The sequence below is a fragment of the Bison bison genome, unplaced genomic scaffold (genome assembly GCF_000754665.1).
Source record: "Bison bison bison isolate TAMUID 2011002044 unplaced genomic scaffold, Bison_UMD1.0 scf7180017864038, whole genome shotgun sequence".
Taxonomy (NCBI): Eukaryota; Metazoa; Chordata; class Mammalia; order Artiodactyla; family Bovidae; genus Bison; species Bison bison.
In genome coordinates, this window is record NW_011494610.1 from 2,670,812 (window position 1) to 2,693,805 (window position 22,994).

General features: G+C 50.9%; 1 protein-coding gene across 1 annotated transcript in view; it reads right to left on the reverse strand.

Moving 5' to 3' along the window:
* Positions 1-22,994, reverse strand: part of PREX1 (phosphatidylinositol-3,4,5-trisphosphate-dependent Rac exchange factor 1) — a 118,171-nt gene that overhangs the window by 72,845 nt on the left and 22,332 nt on the right. The window contains exons 4-5 of the mRNA XM_010835119.1: positions 20,431-20,535; positions 12,746-12,847 (exon numbers count right to left, since the gene is read on the reverse strand). Coding sequence (XP_010833421.1) covers positions 12,746-12,847; positions 20,431-20,535 — 207 coding nt within the window. The remainder of the gene's footprint in view (positions 1-12,745; positions 12,848-20,430; positions 20,536-22,994) is intronic.

Consider the following 22,994-nt stretch of genomic DNA (forward strand, 5'->3'; position numbering starts at 1 on the left):
GGAGGAGGGGAGGAGGAGGGGAGGGAGGGGCCCAGACAACAGCCCCAAGTGGTGAAAGGGCTCATGATAAATCAGAGAAGGGGAAGGACAGTGTGGGCCGGAAAGGCTTCAAGGAGGAAGTGAGGCAGAGGCAGGCCGGTCACTGAGTATCGAGCGCTCTGCATTGGGTTGGCCAAAATGTTTGTTCGGGTTTTAATAGTGTGCAGAAAAAACACAAACTTTTTGGCCAACCCTACACAGAGGACGTATTTCCATTGGTTCCCAAACTCAACAGAGACAGACTGAGCCCAAGACAGCCCTCCGGGAGCTCACGGTCAAAGGGAGAACAGTCCACAAGTTGAGCGTTAACCACTGACAGTAATAACAAGAGCTAACACTCGCGGAGGGTGTATGTTCTTGTCAGGCTCCCGGAACCCTCACATCAGCCCCATGAGATGGTTCCTGTTTTTACCCTCATTTGACACACGTAAGGACTGAAGCCCAGAGAGGTCAAGTCATCTGCCTGAGGTCACAAAGCAGACTGGGGCCTAACCAATCTGGCTCTGGGGTCAGTGCTCTGAACCGCTATACTGTTTTATAACCTTTCTGAGAGTTAAATAGGAATACTTCCCTCCCTAATAAATATATAAGTTATATGATGGATAAGTGATAGGTGAGAAATGAGGACAGAGAGTGAGGGAGGTGCAATGGCCTGTCTCGAGGAGCTGGGCCTCCAGATGGAGACCTGGATGAAATGAGGGCATGGGCCATGCAAGAACATGTGGGAATGACACTCCAGGCAAGAGGGGAGCACAGGCAAAGGCCCTGAGGCAGCAAGAGACAGCAAGGAGGCCAGGGAGGCCACAGCAGAGTAAGAAAGAAGACGACGTGTGACGAGGTTGGAGGCAGGAGCTAAACCCAGACCAGGGGCGGTCGGGGGGTGCTCTTCAGGTTCATCCCAAGAGCCTCAGAGAAGCAATGGGTGGAGGGGGGCGGGTACTAGCTGAGGCCTAACAACATCCCTTTTATTTAGCCTTTACAGAATCCCTCTGACTGCCAAGTGGAAGATGCACTGGCAAGAACATAAAATGAACATAAAAGCCAGAAGACTGGCTAATGGCCACTGGTCCAGGCGAGAGATGCTCAAGACATGAACCAGGAAACCCAGGGATCCTCCTCTGATGGGTTCCCTGAGGGGCTGCCAACAGCCAGTAGCTAGTGAAAATGAGAGAAAGGTTAGTTCCCTTTTCTGTCTGTCTGTCCTGCCTGAGATCAGTGCTGGGTAGAGAACTGAAACTCAGCAGGGCCCTTCCGACCAGGCTGCTCGCTGGACCAAAATTGAAGGAAAAGTGTTAGTTTTGTTTTCTTTGCTCACAAGGGAGTGTGGGCTCCACTCTCCCCAGCTACAAACTCACCGCCTGTTCCTGCCCCCGGGCCTTTGCACTTGCTTTGCCCTTTACTTGCACTCTACCTCCAAACTGTAAGAAGTGGGACTGCGCTGGCATACAGATAGCTATAAGATCAATGGGAAAGAAATGAGAGCCCGGAAATAAACCCTTACACTTATGGCCAGTAAATGTTTAACAAAGTGCGAAGACAATTAAATGGGGAAAGAACAGTCTTTTCAACAAATGCTACTGGGAAAACTTTATCCACATACAAAAAAAATAAACTTGGACTCCTTCTCATACTGTACACAAAAATTAACTCAAAGTGGATCACAGATCTAAAAGAGTGAGCTGAAACTATAAAACTATTAGAAGAAAACATAGGTATAAATCTTTGTGACCTTGGGGTAGGCAATGCATTATTAGATATGACACCAGATGCATAGGCAACTAAAAGAAATTAGATTAACTGGACTTGAGCAAAGTTAAAAATATTGTGCTTCAAAGACTATAAAGAAAGAGAAAAAACAATCTACAGAATGTGTAAATTATTAATATATATCTAACAAGGGACTTGTTTTCATTATATACAAAAAACTCTTACAAATTAATAAAAAGACAAATAACTCAAATTTTTTTTAAAAAGCAAATGGTTTGAAGAAACATTTCTCAAAGACAATACACCAATGGCCAATAAACTCATGAAAAGATGCTCAGTATCATTAGTCATTACCAGAAATCCAAAACAAAACCACAGTGAGATAACACTTCACAGCCCCTAGAATGGCTATAATCGAAAAGACAATAACTAGTGTTCGTGAGGATAGAGAGAAATTAGAATCCTCATACATTGCAAGAAGAACTATAAAATGGTGCAGCAGCTTTGGGAAAGAGTTTTGCAATTGCCTAATGACAACTGGACCTAGCCATACCTCAAATCATGTATCCACATATGTTTCAGTTATGTGAGCCCTTTTTTTTTTTTTTTTTGGCCCCATCATGCAGCTTGCAGGATCTCAGTTCCCAGACCAGAGATCAAACCCAGCCCTGGCAGTGAAAGTGTGGAGTCCATTTTTTTTTTTAATTAAACCTGCTTAAGCTAGTTTTTCTATCCCTTGTATTTGAAAGAGTCCCTACTGCTTCATAATCCCAGAGAGACTGCAAGGATCCGGAATCCCAAAGATGTCCCAGTCAATCCCAGACAAGCATAAAGTATGGGTATCTTCAAAATTAATGGAAGCTTGAGCTGCACTAACAAAGGTCTTACGTGCAAAAGGAGGGAGGTGAAAAGGTTCCCTCCCAATTCAGAACTTAACACACTGTCTTAGTAAGCTACAACAGAGTCAAGTTCAAAATAGACAGACTACGGTGTTGAAAACCCTGACATCCACATCCAAGGTGGAACAGCTTCATGAACATACAGGGCTTGCTTGGCCCAGAGAAGAGTTTTTCTGGAAGGAACCCAAAAGCTGCTTGTTAAGCATCTTTGGGGCAGGGAGGGTGTGTGGAGAGGGTCTCCTAGGCGGCGTTAGTGGTAAAGAACCCGCCTGCCAATGCAGGAGATGTAAGAGACACAGGTTCGATCCCTGGGTTGGGAAGATCCCCTGGAGGAGGGCATGGTAACGCACTCCAGTAGTCTTGCCTGGAGAATCCCATGGACAGAGGAACCTGGCAAGCTACGGTCCATGCACAGAGTCAGACATGACTGAAGGGACTTAGCACATGCACACACACACACAAGCATCTTAGGAGAACTACATGACCAAGAAGAAGCCCTCTGCATCTGTAAGACCTCAGAGGGTTCAAGTGGGCTGAGTGTGCATATCTATAAAATGGGATCACATCAGATCCAAAGGCTATGGCCAGGATCAAACAGATTGATGAATGTAAACGTGTTGGTGGTCGGTAAGGACATGATATTTATCATGGTTATTTCCATACTCATAATAGCTCTTACATTTATTATTATTCCTATGTAGTAATAATAACAGTGAAAGTTGTAGTCATAGTAGTAATCATAATAGCTAGCATTTGAGTATTTACTGAGTATGCCAAAAACTGTTCTAAACTTCAATTTCTTAAGTCATTTCATCCTCAAATCATCCCAATGAGGTGTGTTAGTCACTCAGTCGTGTCCGACTCTTTTGCGACCCCATGGACGGTAGCCTGCCAGTCTCCTCTGTCCATGGAATTCTCCAGACAAGAATACTGGAGTGGGTTGCCATTCTCTTCCTCAGAGGATCTTCCCAACCCAGGGATGGAAGCCAGATCTCCTGCATCGAAGGCAGACTCTACTGTCTGAGCCACCAGACAAGCCCACGAGACAAAATCATGTTTATCTTCAGGCCACAGAGAAAGAGACTGAGGGACAGAGGGGCGAGGCCTCTTGCGCAAGGTCACAGAGCCAGAAGGCAGGACCTGGTGGGCATCCAGCCCATCCACGGGCCCCTCCAGAAACAGGACCAAGCGGGAATGAACACTCCCAAAGCAGGCTCTCAGAACAAACATGCAACATCTGAGCAGCGTCAGGCCCTGGGGACTCCTTAGAAAAACTGAGGGCAGAGAAGGGAGGGGGTGTGCCACGGGCACCCAGCAAAGCAGCGGCAGAAGCCCCTCCAGGCCCAGGCCGGGTGACCTCTCCCCAGCATCCGTCCAGCCAGCCCCGTGTGGTTTCAGAAGCGGGGCCTGAGGTGAGGGCTTCCTGGAAGAGAGGATGTCAGAGCAGAGGAGTTGCCGCTTCCGCCAGGGGCCCCGTCACCCCCTCCCCTCCCGTCACATTTACCAAAAGGACGCCTGCTGGTGTCCACTTAGGGTGGCCACGTCGTGTCCCCAGAGGTGTGGGCACGGGGCCTCCAACTCCAGGCCAAACCGGGGCATCAAGGAAACGCGACTGCAGCCAACTCCTCCTTTCTGGCTCAGCCTGCTCAAGATTCAGAACACGGGGCCCAGAGGTGGAGGAAGAAAGGGGAGAGGAGGAGGCAGGGAGGAGACGGGCCCCCGTTTTCCCGTCCTCTCCCTCATCGTGGAGTCCAAGAGAGGCCGCTCCAGGCCCGCTCCCAGGGCATGTTCGAGAACCTTCCATCTCCCAGCCGCAGCTCCCAGCTCAAGCACAGCATGGGAAAGCAGGGGATTCCCCGGTGGTTAGGACTCTGCACTTTCACTGCTGAGGCCGCGAGTTTCATCCCTGGGGGACCCGAGCCGACCCAACAAGCCCTGAGTCTGGGACTTTACATGACACAGGAGGGAAAGACACACTCTCTTCTCCCCCGTGGCCACGCTAATCAGATGCAGGTCTGAGGCTGCTGGAGGCCAGCGCGGCCACCACGAGAAGGGAACCTCCCAGGAACAAGGCGGACACAGGAAAACCGAGCCAGGAGACGGGAAGAGCCTGACCATCACTGGAGCCCCTGGATACAGCCATGAGAAGACAGATCCATAAAATCACGGTGTGAAAACAGCTGGATCTGTCACTGGAAGAAGGGGCAATATCCACCACTCACTGTGATGTGGGCTTGATGGAGGCTCCAGAGGAGACACGAGAGGTGAAAGGCATGCTGTCCCCTCTACAAAGAGAAAACAGCAGGCTGGAGGGTGGGATGGTCACCAGTGGGGGCTGGATCCCATGGAGAACCCCCACTTTCTGTGGACACTTCAGCCGGCTCCAAGAAGGGCTGATCTTGCACCCGACTGGGGCTCTGTCCACAGACCTCCACCTGAGGCACCCACATCGAAAGCTCAGCAAGCCAAGCTCTGATCTCTATTATTAAGACTTTTCCTGTATTTCAGTTCTGGGTCCTTACATGCCCTATCCAGGGCAACAGCAGGACTGAAATGAAGGGGCAGTGACAAGACCCACCACCCCTTGCAAGAAAAAGAAAACAAGAAACAAAGAAACATGTGGAAGTCCAAGAAAACCCAGAACCAAAAAAGCCATCTGGCACAAAACAACAAAAACTCCATGTGCGGCAACTGGATGAAATATATTTCACGCCAAGCATTCCCGATGTTAACAGTTCCAGCCCCTGCTGCATGTTCGTAAACTGTAGCCCCTGGGATGAGGAATTAATGGGAGAAAAGAAAGAATGCACGTGGGTCTTTTAAACTCCTTCCTTCCACTTGGGGAGAGAGCAGAGAAGACAGCAAGGAAGGGCTCGGGTCTGGGAGTTCCCATTCTGGCTCTGACCAGGATATGCTGTGTGACCTTGGGCAAGTCGCCTCCCCTTTCTGAGCCTTGGTCTCCTGGCTGCATAGGGCAGGACTGTATCAGAGCCTAGGTCACCATCCTGCCCCGGCAGGCCAAATCCTATTGCCAGGCTCTCTCAGCAAAGCCGAAGTTCCGGTCACCACGGGTCTGCGTTTTCAATGGACAACAAAAATTGGCTGACCTCAGTGGTGACCACCCCCTTAGATGGGACCATGCCCATTTTACAGATCAGGTAATGGGGGCACAGAGAGGTCCAGCAACTTACCCTCAGTCACACAGCTAAGAAGAGGTGGAGCTAGATTTCCAAACTCAAATTCTCTTCTTGTTTTAAATATTTATCTCTTTTTGGCTGCATCCAGCCTTCGTTGCACACGGGCTCCAGAGCGTGTGGGCTCTGTAGTTTGCAGCACGCAGGCTCTCTAGTTGAGGCACCCAGGCTTAGTTGCCCTATGGTGTGTGGAATCTTAGTTCCTGAACCAGGGATCGAACCTATGACCCCTGCATCAGAAGGCATATTCTTAACCACCGAACCACCAGGGAAGTCCCCAGACTCAGACCCTTAACCACTATGCAGAGTGTGGCAGAAAGCAGGACTCGGGCAGCACTCCCAGGAAGAGTGATCTGGGAGGGTCCCTAGCAAGATCAAGAATCAGCTTGGCTTTGAAAGGAGTGGGTAAGAGCAGGTGTCCCACCCAGAGGGAGTCAAGTGGCCCCAGGCTATTGTTGTGCAGCACACCGGAAAGAGCTGGTGCGGCCGGAGGTGCTGAAGCATCTGTGGGCAAGGTGTCGGTGCTCAGCCCACGAGGCAAGACACAGGGTGGGCACTGCGGTTCGGGGAGCTGGGGCAACGGGGGCCACAGTAAAGAGACCTGTGACTTCCTGTGTCTCCTTGGCAAATTGGTGACAACGCCAGAACCCCAGCAGATGAGGAACTCGTTTCATAACCTCAGGGTCAGAGAAGAATTCCACAGAGATACCCGAGGTAGCCAGAATGGAGAGAGAGAACTCTGGCAAATCGATACAAAAGGGAACTATCCAATAGAAAACGGGCAAATGATGTGACAAGGCGGCTGTCATTAAAGGCACCCATCTCCCCCACCACCGCCCTGGTCCAGGACCACTCACGTCAGCGCACCGGGCCCCCACCTCCACCTTCATCACCCCATTGTCCATTCTCCGTACGCAGCCTGAGGGATCCCACAAGAACTAAGATCCTGTCTCTCCTCTGCTCAAAACCTTCCCATGCTGCCCACCTCACTCAGAGCAGACAAGACCCCACAAGGCCCCGCGTAACCCGGGCCCATCACCTCGCTAACCTCACTCCCCAACTCTCCCCCTCAAGTCCTCCCCTCTGCTCACACAGGCCTCCTAGCTGTTCCTCAGATGCACTCCTGCCTCAGGGCCTTTGCACTGGCTCCTCTCTCTGAAAGACTCTTCCCCCAGGGGCCTGTATCGCCCCCTCCCTCACCTCCTTGAGGTCTTTGCACAAATGTCACTTTCTCCCTCTAACACTCCTGGACCTTACTAATCCCCACTGCAATCATTCCATCTAAACACACATATACATAAATGATTGGTAAATGAATGAACATCACATCATGTATGGACGTGAGAGTTGGGACTATAAAGAAAGCTGAGCACTGAAGAATTGATACTTTTGAACTGTGGTGTTGGAGAAGACTCTTGAGAGTCTCTGTGGACTGCAAGGAGATCCAACCAGTCCATCCTAAAGGAAATCAGTCCTGAATGTTCATTGGAAGGACTGGTGCTGAAGCTGAAACTCCAATACTTTGGCCACTTGATGCGAAGAGTTGACTCATTGGAAAAGACCCTGATGTTGGGAAAGATTGGAAGGCAGGAGGAGAAGGGGATGACAGAGGATGAGATGGTTGGATGGATCACCGACTCAATGGACATGAGTTTGAGTAAACTCCTGGAGTTGGTGATGGACAGGGAAGCCTGGCGTGCTGCAGTCCATGGGGTCACAAAGAGTCAGACACAACTGAGTGACTAAACTGACCGAACTGAAATGAATGAACAGCTCCAAAACCCAGGGACACTGCAGCACCAACTGTGGCTTCCTGGAGGTAAGGGAAGACAGGAGGGATTTGCTAAGAAAGTTCCGTCTTCACCGTGTGATTCACTGTGTTTGGTGTTGTCTTCTCCCCTCCCCCACCTCCCCCCCAACAGAAAGTTTTCTCCTGTGCCACCTAAAACACTTTGGCAAGCTGCAAGTGGTACACGGCCCACGCTCTGAGAAACACACCCCTCCCGGGTCATCCCCCAGCACCAAGAACTGATGCCAACACCGCCTTAAAGATAGACCACGGACCATCCCCAGGGCCACCCCACCCCTGACAGCCAAGCAAACAGAGGTGACAACCGAATGGCGAGGTCCTCAGGCTGTGTGTTGGTGACAGCTCCGTCACCCACTGGCAGGCGTGGGAGGTGCAGAAGACACCAGAGTCGGTGCAGGACCCCAAGGCTCTACGTTGAGCAGAGACTCTGAGCAGCATCCCTGGCCCGACAGCCCTGCAGCAGTGGTCCCCAAAGATGGCTCCCTGTTTGGGCCCAAGATGTCTGATCAGACCACTTACAGAGGTGAGGACAAGGGGGCAGGTAGGAAGGGAGACAGGTCTGGAGGAAGGGGAGAGTCCAGCCTTTGGTTTTAGCCGTGCTAGGCAGAAGATGCCTGTGAGACATTCAGGTGGAGAAGCCAGTGGCAAAACGAACAAGCCCACAGTTTAGGCGAGAGGTGTAGGCTGGAAGTCATCGGACAGAGACAGGGTCTAAAGCCGTGGGAATGTCCACCTCGAAACTTCTACTGGATGTGCACAGCAGCATTATTCACAAAAGCCAGAAAGTGGACACAATGCAAGCACCCATCAACTGATGAACAGATACACAGAACACGGTATCCCCACACAAGGGAATATCATTCTGTCATAAAAAGGAATAAAGATGTGATGGACACGATGACGTGGATGAGCCTTGGAAACACTCTGCTAAGTGAAAGGAGCCGGACACGAGAGAAACTACACATTATATGACTGCACTCACGTGAAATGTCCAGAGTGGGCAAAATCGCAGGAGCAGAAAGTCAATGAGCGCTTGCTGGGGGCCTGGGGGGGCGGAAGGGAAAGGGAAGTGGCTGCTCATGGATCCAGAGTTTCTCTCGGGAGTGATGAAAATGTTCTAAAATTACTGTGCTGGTGATGGCTGCACAGCTGTTGAATGTCCTTTAAGAAGGAGGGGCACAGAACGGTCGAGGCTACTGCAGACACAGGTGTAGATGGAGAAAGGCCCGTGGACAGAGGCTAGGGGCCCACCTACACTTGGAGGCCTAGAAGGCGAGGAAGCAGCAAAGGAGACTGAGAGGGAGGGGTCAGAGAGGCAGGAGGCAAAGCGAAGAGGGGACTGGAGGGGCAGCTGTCCCCTTGGCACAGATGGGCACCCTCACTTTGCCCCTGCTGGGCTCAACCTTGCTTCTACTACAGACGTGGGTCCAATCCCAGACGGAGAGCTCCGAGCGGCAGGCCCTGGGTCTGTCTTGCTTGTGACCGCGGTCCTGAGCTGCGACAAGAGCTGGTGCGCAGCGGGCAACATAAGACACACACATCATCCAGCGACACCTACAAGGGTCAGTGTCAGTGGGTCTCCCCTCGGGCACCTGCCATCTGAGCCCCGGGGGCATCACCCCAAGCCTGAATCATTTTCCTGGAGATGTTGATGGAAAACTCAACAAAGCCTGAAAATGCCAACAGTCTATCCCGGGCCTGGGCTGCAGGCTGAAATAGAATGTTCCGGCTATTCTTAGGCAACATTCAAGTTCAGCTTTTTGGGGCAGTTCCCAAAAGAGGCTTTCATTCTTGCTTCTTCCCCCTTCCCACCCAGGCTCCTCAACCCTGTTTGCCTCCTCAATTCAAAGTCCAGCTCAAACAAGGGGGCTCAGACAGAAGGCCACAGGGACAGCTGCAAGGGCGTCAGAGTCGGAGGGGGCAGGGGCAGGACAGAGGGTTGGGGCTCAGCTGCCCCACGCTCGTGGGATCATCTTTGGAAATCTGCTGGAAAATGTGACAGGACAGAGGAACTCAGGAGGGGTTCGAAGAGTTCCCGTCCATCCCAGCTGTTTTCTGATGCAAACATTCCAGCTGCGGGTGCCAAAGGCCAGGACACTCTGAGCAATTGTGCCGGGCGAGGAGCATGGCATGGCCCCACAGGAATCTCGGGCCCTGCTGGCTGGCCCCCAGTGTTCTCTGAGCCCCAGATAAACACAGCTGGAGATGGAGGAAACAGGGAGTGTAAACAGCCATTTGGTCTGGAGGGAAACCCACAGCCCTGCTTCCTCACTGTTTCCTGTGGGCAGTTAATCCTGCATCAGTTGCCACTGGGTTCTGTCTCTCTTTCTGCTCAGGGAAACCAGAGCCCAGCATCTCCGCCAGACTGCAGCCCCTGGGGCTGAGCAGATCCCAGACACACCTGGACTTCACATCACGAGCTTAGACGTCATGGGGAGACACAGGTCCAGCAACGCCCCCCCACCCCAGCTTGTTAAAAGACGGAAACTGCCTCTCCAAGTGGCCACTGGGATCCTAGACTTTCCCAAGATCCAGAAACCAAAACATTAATACCTAGGGAACCTTGGCTGGGGTCTGGGGCCATAGCTGGTGATGCTTCTAATGGGTCATATTAGAAATCCATTTGAAATCCATAGGATTTGAAATCCAGGAAAGAAGGGGCAGACCAGCCACTGAGCCACAAAACACAAGGCTACCAACCTTCCCCAGACCCCGCCTAAGGAACTGAGAAGGTCAGCACTCCCGACACACCAGCACTTGGGCAGTTTAGACTCTCCAAAGTGCTTCTCTATAGGCCTGTAGCCTGACGGTTAGGGGCAGAACTCTAGACTCAGACTGCCTGGGTTCCAACCCTGGCCCCTGCTGCTTATCTAATGTGTGGCCTTAAACGGGCCACTTCCTTTCTCTGCCTCTGGGCCTCATCTCAAAAATGAGGCTGATCCCAGTGCCTACCTCACTGAGTTAAGAATTAAGTAAATAAATGTTTGATCAAGATATCAACCCTACCCGTACACTATTAATACAAACGCTGCTACAGATGGGAAACTGAGGCACGGGGAAGCCCCAAGGTTACACAGCCAGTAAACGGCAGAGCCAGGATTCAAACCCAGACAGCCTGAGACTGAAGTTCCTGGCTCTCATCCAGGGGTCAGCAAATTTTCTCTATAAAGGGCCAGATTGTAAATATTTTAGGCTTTGCTGGCCACATCCGGTCTCTGTCACAAATTCTTCTTTGTTTGTCTTGGGGGCTTTTTTAACAACCTTTAAAAAAAATGCAAACACCATTCTTAGCCCGCGGATTGTACAAAAACAGCCCATGAGCTGGATTTTGGCTCACAGGCCACAGTTTTGCCAGGCCCTGCCCTAAACCACTGTAGAACGCTAACTCTTGGACACGGCAACTGATTCAAGTTTGGCAAACACACCAAAGCCATCAAACGAAGCCCATCTGCCAGTCCACTGCAGTCTACAGGTTACCAGTTTACAAGGTCCACCTGGAGCTTCTTCAGCACCAAGGTGAAGAGGTGAGCCTCCTATGGCATTCCCAACATCTGTTTGGGGATCAAAGCAGCTGCAACAACTGCAGACGATTCTTTCAGATCCCTGGGTCAGGCAAACAGCAGCAGGCAAGAGGAAGCACAGGGAGAGCTGGGTCCCACCACCCACAGCTATACACGTTAAAGGTCTGTGTGCACAAGCAGAGTGGACAGCCCTCGAAAGGGTCTGGTCCAACTGAGAGGCTCAAGGGTCACCCATTGCCTCCAGCAGAAAGGTATGTTCAAGAATACCCTAGTATCGGGCTGGCCAAAAATTCATTTGGATTTTTCCATTATATATCATGGAAAAACCTGAACAAATTTTTTGGCCACCTCAGGACGTTCCCCCCTCCCCTCTCCCTTTCAGCTCATGGAGCAAAGATGTGTGTGGCCCCAAAGAGCAGGTGCGTGAATGAGGCACCACCAGCCAACTTAATCCACCAGCAGGGACCCCAGAGAACAGCTGTCAGACGCAATGCCTTCGGGATGGAGCCAGGGCAGGCCCAGGCCAACAGCCACCATGTCTAAGGGCTGAAAACCCTGGGCTGAAAGCTTTGGATGGTGGCAGAGCCATGCACCCAGCCAGGGATCTGCCCAGAAGCCAACTCCGAAGCTGATAATCAAGGCTTCTCAGGCCTCCACGCAAGCAGCACCCCTTCCCCTGGCCTGCCTGACCAAGACTCAGTCAAATGTGGTGGGCAAGGAAGGAGACAGACGATGCGTGGATGGCTCTGGTTCGCCCACCCAGCATCTCCCTGCCCCAACCCCTCATCCACAAAGAACCCAGACTTTGGGGAGGGGCTCCCTCTCTCTCCATCACTGGACTTCCGGCCTGTGCGATCCAGGGATTGGTTGGAGCACACGACACAGGTCTGTGCCAATCAGAGCTCACTTGCTCAGGGTGAATGGTTCAGGGGTGGAGCACCTGACTGTGGTCTCAGCCAATCAGAACATGACACTGCCCTGCTCACTGTCATTGGACCATATCTCAGCCAATCAGAGCTCATCATGATTGGGTCAGGGGTCCCAAGTCCAGGTGTGCAAGTCCAGGCAAATGAGAGGTGGATAAATAGCACAAGCAAACAAAAATTGTAATTGGTTCAAATGCAATGACCATGACTCTGGCCCAAGGCATTCCTAATGTCGCATTCTCCTGGCCACAGATGGCTAAACCCTGAACGACTCTCAAGACTTTTGTCAGAACTGCTGGAAATGAGGCTCTCTCTTCCCCATTGTCTTTGAACTTGATTTGGGTGCAAGGCTGCAGCAAATACAGACACTTGTTACCATGCTGAAAAGAAAGCTGAAAGGTGGGAAGCGGAACTGAACCAGAAAGAAAGTGGCAGGGCCCTGGCTTGGATGCAGCCTGGCCCCAAACCAACGCTGTCCCGAGGCTTCTCAGCTACCTAAACCAGCAAGCTTTATTTTTTGCTTAAGCCAGACAGAGCTGAATTTTCTGTCGGTTCAAAATCAGGGAAAGACACTACATTGTAAAGCAACTATACTCCAGTAGAATTTTTTTTTTTTAAATCAGCAGAAGGAATAGGGGGAACAACTCACCTTGAGGAGGAGGGGGTATTTGCAGATCCTCTGAATAGGAGACAACAGGTAGCCCTCCAGAGGGATGTCTGTGGTCTTCCGGCCTCCGAGAAGCATGCAGCTCTGCAAAGGGACAGGAGACCTTCGTCAGAACTCGCCAAGGACAGCCAAGGAGTCTGGTCACCCTCAAATAATCGTGGGAACCACTTGCAAAACGGAGCTATATGCAACACTTTGGAAGCAACTTAAGAACACCGAGAACAGGAAGAAATTTGTAAGGTCTACAGTCCAGCACAAACCCTAGATCAGAAGTTGACAAATGACAGCCCAGGGGCCAAATCCTGTTTGGGCAATTACATTTTTTATTGGAACACAGCCATACTCATTTGTTTGCATACTGTTCATGATTGCATCCGAGCTATAATGGCAGAGCTGAGTAACTGTAACAGAGACCTTATAATTGCTAAACCCAAAACATTTACTCTCTGGCCTTTTACAGAAAAGTCCGCCAACCCCTGATCTACAGAAACTCACACACACGCACCTCGACACAGGAACATGGACACTCACAACTGCCTTGTTTGTAATGGCAAACAGTGGAAAGCAACCTGAAAAATGTCTGCAGCTTTCTACAATGGTACACTACGCACTCGTGGAAATGGGAGAACTAAACTCTCTATAGCAATATGGATGAACCTCAAAAACACGCTCTTCAGCAAAAAAAGGAAACAAAAGAGTATGTATGGTGTGAACTCATTTATATAAAGCTTCGAATGACACACAAAACAAAACCAGACATTCTTTACAGAGAATCTACGGGTACGAAAGCAGAAAGCCACACATGGGAAAGAAACGCAGCAAGTCACATGTCTGCTACGGTCTCTCACCACACCCCTCACCGTCCCTAATGAGGGGCTGTCCCTGGCCAAGTCACAGTTCCTAGTCCAGTCGCTGGGGCTCACCATGGCCCAGTGAATGAATGAATGAACAAATGAGTGAATGAACAAACTGCCAGCACATCCAGCAATGAAGGGGCCTCAGCCTTCCTCCTCAACAGCGTGCTAGCAGCCTGGAAATGGAACTGGACTCCTGGGAAAAGGGACTCCCATCCTATCAAGCATTCATTCATTCTACAAATACACAATGCGTGCTTACTATTCGCTGGACACGGTTCAAGCACTGGGGAACTGCTCAAGAAAGCAGACAAATTCCCTGCTTACAGTCAAGGGCGAATAAGACTAGAGAACGTTTACCGTGCGCTTACCATGCTTAAGGTTCTGTGCCTTACCTTCACCCACAAGTAAAGTTTATGCTCACAGCCCTAGAATGAACCAGATCCCCGTTCCAGATGGCCAAACTGGCACTCAAGAGCCGGAAGCACTGGCCCAAGTCTCAGACCTGTGTCCACTGCCTCTCGGGGACCTTTGCAGACACTCTCCTTGGAGAAGCAGAGTCGCAGGGACCCTGGGGCCCGGCTCTGGCAGGAGCCGCATGGCTCCCAGCCCCACATCTACGCCTGGCACAGACAGGGGATCGGGGCTGCAGCAGCTGGGATATGCCAGGCCCCACACCGTTCACACTCGGGCCTTTGTCCTCCGAGCCAGCGCTCCCCACAGGCTGCCCTGGTGATGTCAGCTCTGGGCAGAGAGAGGGAGACTGGGAGTGGGGGCTGCTTTCCAGACGCCCCCAGGGCTTGGCGGGAGAAAGGCCTGGCTCTTTGTTCAGGATCAAGAAGTTTTCACAGGACTGTCACAGCCACCACCTCCTCTTCACCCCAAACATCCTAGATTATTGTTTCACTTTATTTTCATAAAAATTAAAAAAACAGCAAGCACACACAGAGCTATTCACTATTCTAATAAGATTATGCCCCGGGCAGTATGGGAAGAACTTTTGAGAATCCTCTCTTTAAACCATCCTAATCCACAGAACTGACCCAGGTAACGTGTCATCCTCACCGGCTTCCCAGCCTTCTAATGGCAGCCATGCCTGGTGTGGTCCTGGGTCCTCCCTTCCACCCACGCTATCCCCACCTTACCTCATCCAGACCCATCACTCTCACCTCTTTAACCATCCTTTATGAAGAAACACTCAGCTTTCTATCTCCAGCCTGGCCCCTCGGTTCCCTACACCCCAGACTCAAATCTCTGATTCTGGCCCAAATTCCCACCTGGAAATCTAACAGGCATCGTAAAACCTCATATACATCCAAAAGGAAATTCTTTTCTCTTTACCTCTCATCCTGGCTCCTACCCAGCCTTCACCATTTCAGGAAATCATATCTCCACTCTTCCAGCTGTTTGGGCTCCAAACCCAGGAGTCATCTTTGATTCCTCTTGTTCATTAATACACCAATGCCAAGCACACAGCAAATGCTGTCAGCTGGACAATCAGACTCTACACAAATCCAACTACCTCTCAAACTCAAAGTTTTTTTTAAAGAGCGTTAAAACTTCCTGATGGCCAATATTACTTATATATCTTGGTGATATATAGTGTATTAATGTATAATATGGGCTTCCCAGGTGGCTTAGTAGTGAAGAATCTGCCTGCCAATGCTGGAGACGCAGGAGATGTGGGTTCAATCCCTGGGTAGGGAGGATTCCCTGGAGACGGAAATGGCAACCCACTCCAGTATTCTTGCCTGGAATATTCCACAGACAGAGGAGCCTGGCAGGCTACAGTCTATAGGGTCACAAAGTCGGATATGACTGGGTGACGGAGCCCTCAAACCACTACCACTCCATCTTCCCCACTGTCATCTCTTGCCTGGATGTTGCAGCGGCCCTCGAAGGGGGTTGAATCATGTCCCCCCAAGTGCCCTGCCCACCTGGAATCTCAAAATGTGAACTTCTTTTGAAATAAGGTCTTCACAGATATAATTAGTTAAATAAAGATGAGGTCATTCTCATTCTGGATTAGGGTGGGCCTGAAATCAACTAGCTCCGTGCCCTTAAAAGAAGAGGACAGGACACAGAGACAGCAGCCAAGTGAAGAGGGAGCCAGAGACTGAAGGTCTGGTTCACAAGGCAGAAACATGTGAGGCCACCAGAAGCTAGAAGAGCAAAGGCGAGGTCCTTCCCGGGGGCCTTCGAAGGGAGCAGAGCCCTGCTGACACCGTGATTTGAGACTTCGGGCTGCAGAAGTGTGAGAGAATCATTTTGTTTTTTAAGCCACCCAGCTTGTGATCATTGTAACAGCAGCCCTGGGAAACCCACGCAAGCCCCCAGCCTGGTCTCCTCCTAGCTCCACCATCACAGGACCAAGGAGAGCTGTTCAAAATGCAGATGAGTGCACGTCATTCCTCTGCTCAAAGCCATCCCATGGTTTGCATCCCACTCAGACTAAAATTGAATATTCTATTGAAAGTACTGCCACATGCTCCAACCTGGACGAATGTCACAGACGTTCTGCGGAGCGAAAGAAGGCAGACACAAAAGCCTCCTTGTGACTCCATTCGTGGAACATTCTAGAACAGGCAAAACTAACCTTTCTTGAGAGAGCCTGGCACAGAGGTTACCTCTGGCTGCACAAAGGGGCATGACTGGGAAAGCGGATAGAGGAGGGCGCTTTCTGGAGTGACGGAAGGGTTCTAAATCTTGATCTCGGGGGTGGCTCCACGGGAGCACACATATGGGAGAATTCGTTATGCTGTGAGTACATTCACTGCACGCATGCTACATGGCAATAAAAAAAGCTTTCTAAAAATCTCAGATTCGTCCCATTGTCTAGATGTTCCTTCATTATCTGGTCTCTTTCAATCTTTCTCCTACCCCCGCTTCCTTCTCCTTTTCCTCTCAAACTCTCCAGTGCAGCCAACCGTGCCCTTCTCGCTATTCCTCAAACACACAAGGGCCTCAGGACCTTGACCATTGCAGTGGAGAAGTGGAAACAGAAAGATGCAGATACCAGCAACAAAAAGCATCGTCGGTCCTGAACGCTTAAGATGCTTGGGACAAAAGCGGGAATCAGTTGACCAATCTGTCCTGCCTCAGATTGAGAATACTTTCCCTCAAGATACCACTTGTCCTTCACTCTGAACTCTATCCAGGTCTCTGCTTAAATGTCACCTAAGATGCTGTTTATCCAAAGAACCATCTAAAATAGCAGCCGCCACCCAAAAACATCCTGTCGTCCTTAACTTACTTTATTCCCTGCAGAGGATTTAATGCCACATGACATACCATGGAAATCTCCCCTATGAGGATGCCCATTCCATGAGGCAGGGACTCTTCTTGCCTTGGTTTACTGTTGTATCCCCAGGACTTAGAATGATCCCGACCACATGTCAGGCAACTCAAAATGAAACTGGTGAATGAATAAGTGAATCCATTATCCCCATTTTACAGACAAGAAACTGAGGCACAGAAAGATAAACTCCCCGCCCCATCTCTCCACTAGTGCATAGCACATCATGAATGGAAAGCAGATGGTGTCTGCTCCCAGTGCCTGAACATCCCATAATAGGCTCGAGACGGCTCTTCTGCAGGTGGCCAGAAGCTGGGAGATGCCAGCAAGGAGGGAAACAGATGGCGTGTGTCCTGGCACCCCACACCTCCTCCCCCTACCCAACCCGGCCCGGCCAGCTGTGCTAGGAAAAGGGCAGCCCAGCCACCAGGAAGACTGCAGGAGAGACAGGAAGGGGAAAAGAAGGGAGGCCCTTTTGTCCCAACCCCCTGCAAACAACTTCCTGGCATCTTCCTGCTTCTCAAGACAGAGCTAAGCCCAGAAGGTGGGACTTGGGGAGTCCAGAGCCCAGGCAACTGGACCACTACTGAGTTTTGGGCCAATCACAGAAACATAGCCACATGTGTGACCTTACACGACCTGGCTTGACTTTGCTTTGTGCCCAGTCGCTTCTGAATATGAGTGGAGAAGTGGAAATGGAAAGATGCAGATACCAGCAACAAAAAGCATCATCGGTCCTGAATGCTTAAGATGCTTGGGACAAAAGCGGAAATCAGTTGACCAATCTGTCCTGCCTCAGATGCTCACTGGAACTGGGCCAAGCAACACCAACTCACTAGTGAAGGAAACATACGTCATGACTCAAAGCCTGGAAATACATTGTTGGAGACTGTGGACTAGGGCAAAGTGTAATTAAGAATTGTATTACATAGTTCAGCTCTCTGGGCACGTGGTTAAGACGCTTTATGCCAGCTCAGCTGACTGTTCTACTCTTGTGTGCTGAATCTCGTGTGTGCTTTCAGGCAATAAAATAGTATGGGGGCTTGGTGGGGGCTGGGGTGGCCTGTGACTGAATGAGCAGGGAATTCAGAGTCAAAAAATAAAGAGCCGAACCCATGAGAAGCACAATCATTTTTCAAGTGTGTACTCTCAGAAAGTCACTTAATATTTTGGAGTCATCAAAAAGACTTGCAGCAAAGTCTAGGCAGTGTCTCTGAATGAATTCTTCTTCCATAGCAAAGCAACTTTCAGCTAGGCACAGGGCTGCCCAGAACAAAACTTAGATTTCCCAGCCTCCCTTGCAGCTAGGTGTGGCCATGTGACTAAGTTCTGGCCAATGGGATGTGAGAAGAGCTGTATGCAGCTTCCTATGGTGCCCATAGGAGGGGAGGGGCCAGCCCTTCTTCCCATCCGTCCTGCATCTTACTACCTGGAGTGTGGAAGTGGTGTGATGTCATCTTAGACCATATCAATGATGTGGGCATACACTGGGACACTGACCCATGACACTGGGGCCCCTTTAATTGTCTATTTCCACACTGTTAACACAGGAGGGAAATACAATGTCTACCTTGTTTAAAGGAGCTTCCCTTGTAGCTCAGTTGGTAAAGAATCTGCCTGCAATGGAGGAGATCTGGGTTCAATTCCTGGGTTGGGAAGATCCCCTGGAGAAGGAAATGGCAACCCACTCTAGTATTCTTGCCTGGAGAATCCCATGTACAGAGAATCCTGGTGGGCTACAGTCCATGGGGTGGCAAGAGTCAGACACGACTGAGAGACTAAACCACCATCACTACCTTGTTTAAAGCACGATTTAGGATGTCTGCAAGGCAAGCAAATGTATCTCTCAACTCATACACAACAGATAGTGGCTGGTAAAGTTCCAAGGGGGCTTCCCTGGTGATTCAGATGGTAAAGGATCCACCTGCAACACAGGAGACCTGGGTTCGATCCCCGGGTCAGGAAGATCCCCTGAAGAAGGGAATGGCTACCCACTCCAGTAGTCTTGCCTGGAGAATTCCACAGACCAGGAGTCTGACAGGCTACAGTCCATGGGGTCACAAAGAATCTAATACAACTAAGCAACTAACACTTTCACTTTTCACAAAGCTCCAAGGAGATACATGAGAACTTGTTTTATACACAAGTGAATTGTCCAATTATTGGGAAGACCATCATTGCTGTCTATAGTGGAAGGCAACTGTCCTTTAGGGATGCACCCCATCCTTAGGGCCTGCAGTGTGAGTGAAGTTGTTCCTACTCTCCAGGTCCAAATGCGACCAATCTGAGCACCAGCCCATCCCTGTCTACAGCAGTTGGTTCAGGGATTTGGTCTGGAGCCAAGCTGAGCCAATGAGACCTGGGTCCAACAGACCCAGGATTTTTGCAGGTACTATTAGAAGAGGAGCCCTCTTTTGGGTTTCCCTGATAGCTCAGTTGGTAAAGAGTCCACCGTCAATGCAGGAGACCCCGGTTCAATTCCTGGGTTGAGAAGATCCCCTGAAGAAGGGCTAGGCTACCCACTCCAGTATTCCTGGGCTTCCCTGGTGGCAACCCACTCCAGTATTCTTGCTTGGAGAATCCCCATGGACAGAGGATCCACTCTGGCGGGCTACAGTCCATGGGGTCGCAAAGAGTTGGACACGACTGAGCCCTCTTCATCCTGGAGTTGCTCGGCTATGAGAGGTACTGGCACGGAGCTGCTGGAGGCCGCGTTGCCACCTCATGAGGAGAGCCTGCCTGGCAATGGAGCCAAGGTGAGAAAAGCAGAACCCAGAGACACTGCTGGGGGTGTCACTGGAACACCCAGACTCTGCTGTACCTGCAGCCCTCTTAGGTCTTAAACTTCCAGAGGAGTGAACTAGTCATTTTTTTTTTCCTTAAGCCAATTTTAATGAGATTTTCTTCCACTTACAATGAATAATCCTAATAATCCAATTGGGGCTTTCCTGATAGCTCAGATGGTAAAGAATCTGCCTGCAATGCAGGAGACCTGGGTTCGACCCCTGGGTCGGGAAGATCCCCTGAAGAAGGAAATGGCAGCCCACTGAAGTATTCTTGCCGGTGGAATCCCATGGACAGAGGAGACAGGCAGGCTACAGTCCATAGGGTCACGAAGTTAGTTAGCAACTAACACACACACACAATAATATAATTACTACTACTATTGTTATCAGTTTTATCAGGATCATTACTTTAGACCAGGAATTGGTCAATTTGGCCCTACGGCCAACCCAGTCCCCCATATCTCTCTTGATAAATAAAGTTTGGTTGGAACACAGCTCATTTCTTCATATGACTTATGGCTGCTCTCACACTATAGTCGCAGGGTAGAGTTGTTGCGACAGAGGCCGTAAGACCCACAAAGGTGAAAGTGAGTCACCATTAGGCCTTCACAGAGAACGTCCCTGCTGCACCCAGACCGCCCTGGCCGAGGAGGGGTCAGGCGGCGCGGGTCTGTGTGGACCTGCAGGGCTGAGGCAGAGAGGACGGGGGCGCTGGGGCTGCGACTGACTTACCAGAAGGAAAGCGCGCACGGCGGGGATCTTGTTCAGTTCCACAAGCAGCCGCAGGGCCTTCTCGTGGTTGCTGCAGTACTCCTCGTACACGCAGAACTTGTCCTTCTGCAAGACAAGGACAGAGCCTGTGGGGAACAGCTCACAGCAGGAAGGCAGATGCTCGGAGATGTGCGGGGCCTGGGACGAAAGGACAACTCCAGACCCTGAGAGATACCCAGCAGGCGGGGTTTCAGCTGAAGGAGCTCCCACTGACCTCCCACCTCCACTCTCGCCCCAGTTCTGCACCCAGCGACCTCCCAGGCAGCAGCATGGCCCAGAGTCAAGGATACAGGCTCAAGCCAGGCAGACTGGACTTGCACCCTGGCTCTGTATTTCCAGCTGTGAACTGGGGCAAGCTAGCTGACCTCTCTGTGCCTTGGTTTCCTCATCTGTTAAGGTGGAATTAATTACAGTCCCTAGCTCATGGTGTTCTGTTAAATGATTTAAAAGGTACGGTTTCACCATACAGTGAGTGCTCAATAAATGTCTTTACAATCAAAACGCAAATCAGATTGTATCACACCAGGGCTTAAAACCCTGCAGTGGTGTCCTGTTACACTAGGAATGAAACCCAACACTTCACTATAGCCTTCAAGGGTCAGCCAATGTGACCCTGCCTTTCTCACTGGCCGGCTATCTGCTCCTTAGATTTGCCAAGCCTGTTTCTACCTCTCAGCCTTTGCACTTGTCTTCTTTCTGCCTGGAACACTCTTGCCCAAAGCCTGGCGACTCTGCACCATTGGGGTCGCGAGTCAAATGCCACCTCCTCAAATGATACCTGGACCATCCTGGCTAAAGTGGCCACCCAAGTGTTCTCTATCACTCCTCCATGGCCATCTTTCTTTTCTTTGTAGCATTCCCACCTGAGAATTATCTGTTCATCATCTGTCCTCTCCCACTTGACCATCGGCTCCCTGAAGGCAGTGACCACATCCTCTAGTTCACTGAGAGGTCCCCAGGTCCCAGCACAGTGTCTGGCACACAGTAGGCCCACAGTGAACACTTAATGAATGAACTCACACACCTGCTATGCACAATGCCCTATGTATATGAACCACAAGAGTCTATATAAGACTCAGGAATTTGGGAGAACACGTAGATCTCTGGTCGCTGCCATGCAGCAGTGGCATTGCTGAGACGGGGGATAGCTCTCTTGACCTCCAGAAGTCCCTGAGCCCAGAGCTAGGTTCTTTACAGGCTAGAGGTCACCTGTGGGTCAGCAGGTCTGTAACCATCAGTCAGGGTTTCTGGGACTGGAGCGGCCAGGAGCCGTCTTCGCAGGAAGCTCTCCACCAAGCAGTCAGTTCCCAAAGGCTTAAAGAATACCTCCTCCCATCCCGCCAAACCCCAAACAAGGATGTCCTGGGGAAGGCCACAGGACAGGAAGGGCTGACGGGTCTTGACCTCGGGCTGGGGGGTGGCTGGGAGACCCCAAGAAGCTTAGGAAGGAAGAGGTGGGTCTGCAAGGTAAGCAACTCATCTTGTTTCTAAATAAGCCCCAGTCATCCTGCCAGTGGGCGGAGGTTTCGGAATCAGTAAGCTCCCTCTGGGGCTCCGTGTGCACCATCTGAGCTGATTGAGGGGTCAGGACTGGCCACCCTACGCTCTCCCGGAATGCGGGCAGACTCACTCGCATCTCACAATCCCCTGACACGCGGACGACTGTATTCAACCCCTCACACACGGGAAACCAAGGAAAGGCTGGTTTCCAGGGCCTCACCCCTAGCGAAGCGGCAGAACAGGATTCGACCTCTCTAAACCCCCATACTGATGTCCAGCTCTACAGCCAAGAGCCTACAGGCTCTGCTATTAGTACAGCTCCAAGGTACGACAGCGAAGCCTTGGTGACCACCACCAGCATCAGCCTCCAAGGGCAAGCCCAGGTTCTACAACCAGACCACCCAGGTTCACAGCCCAGCTTCCCAGCTCTGTGACCTCGTAAAATTTCAAAGCCTCTGCATTCGTGCCTATAAATTATCGACAGTGATGACCTCCCGGTAATAAGGTTGTTGTGAGGGTCATCAGGTGAATTTATAGTTAATGTGTAAAAGAGTGTCCAGTAAGGGCTCCTTGACTATCAACCACCACTATCATTGCTGTTGTTGACACTGCTATGATGACTATTGCTATTATTTCTGCAAATTCACTATCCCATTAGTGAACCCATCTATACTATGACAGGCGGGGCAGTGGATGGGCAGGTTTTGATGGCAGAAAAGAGACAGGCAGAGTCAGGAGGAAGACAGTGAAGTGGACTCGTAGGTCTGGGGTGGGGCGCCAAGGAAGGCACCAGGCGGATTGTGTGAAATATGGGGACTCCTGCCTGCCAGCAGGTCTGCTGTCTCATTTTGGCACTGTCCATCTCCCCACAACCACCCCCTGGACTAGGATCTCCTTGGAGGCAGGGTTTGCCCCTGCTGAGGTCACGGCTGCGATGCCAGGGAGGACGGAAGTCCCAGACGGAGAAGAGATGACTACTTGATGAATGAAGTGAGGGCACAGCCGGGGGAGCTGTGTAGTGCCCA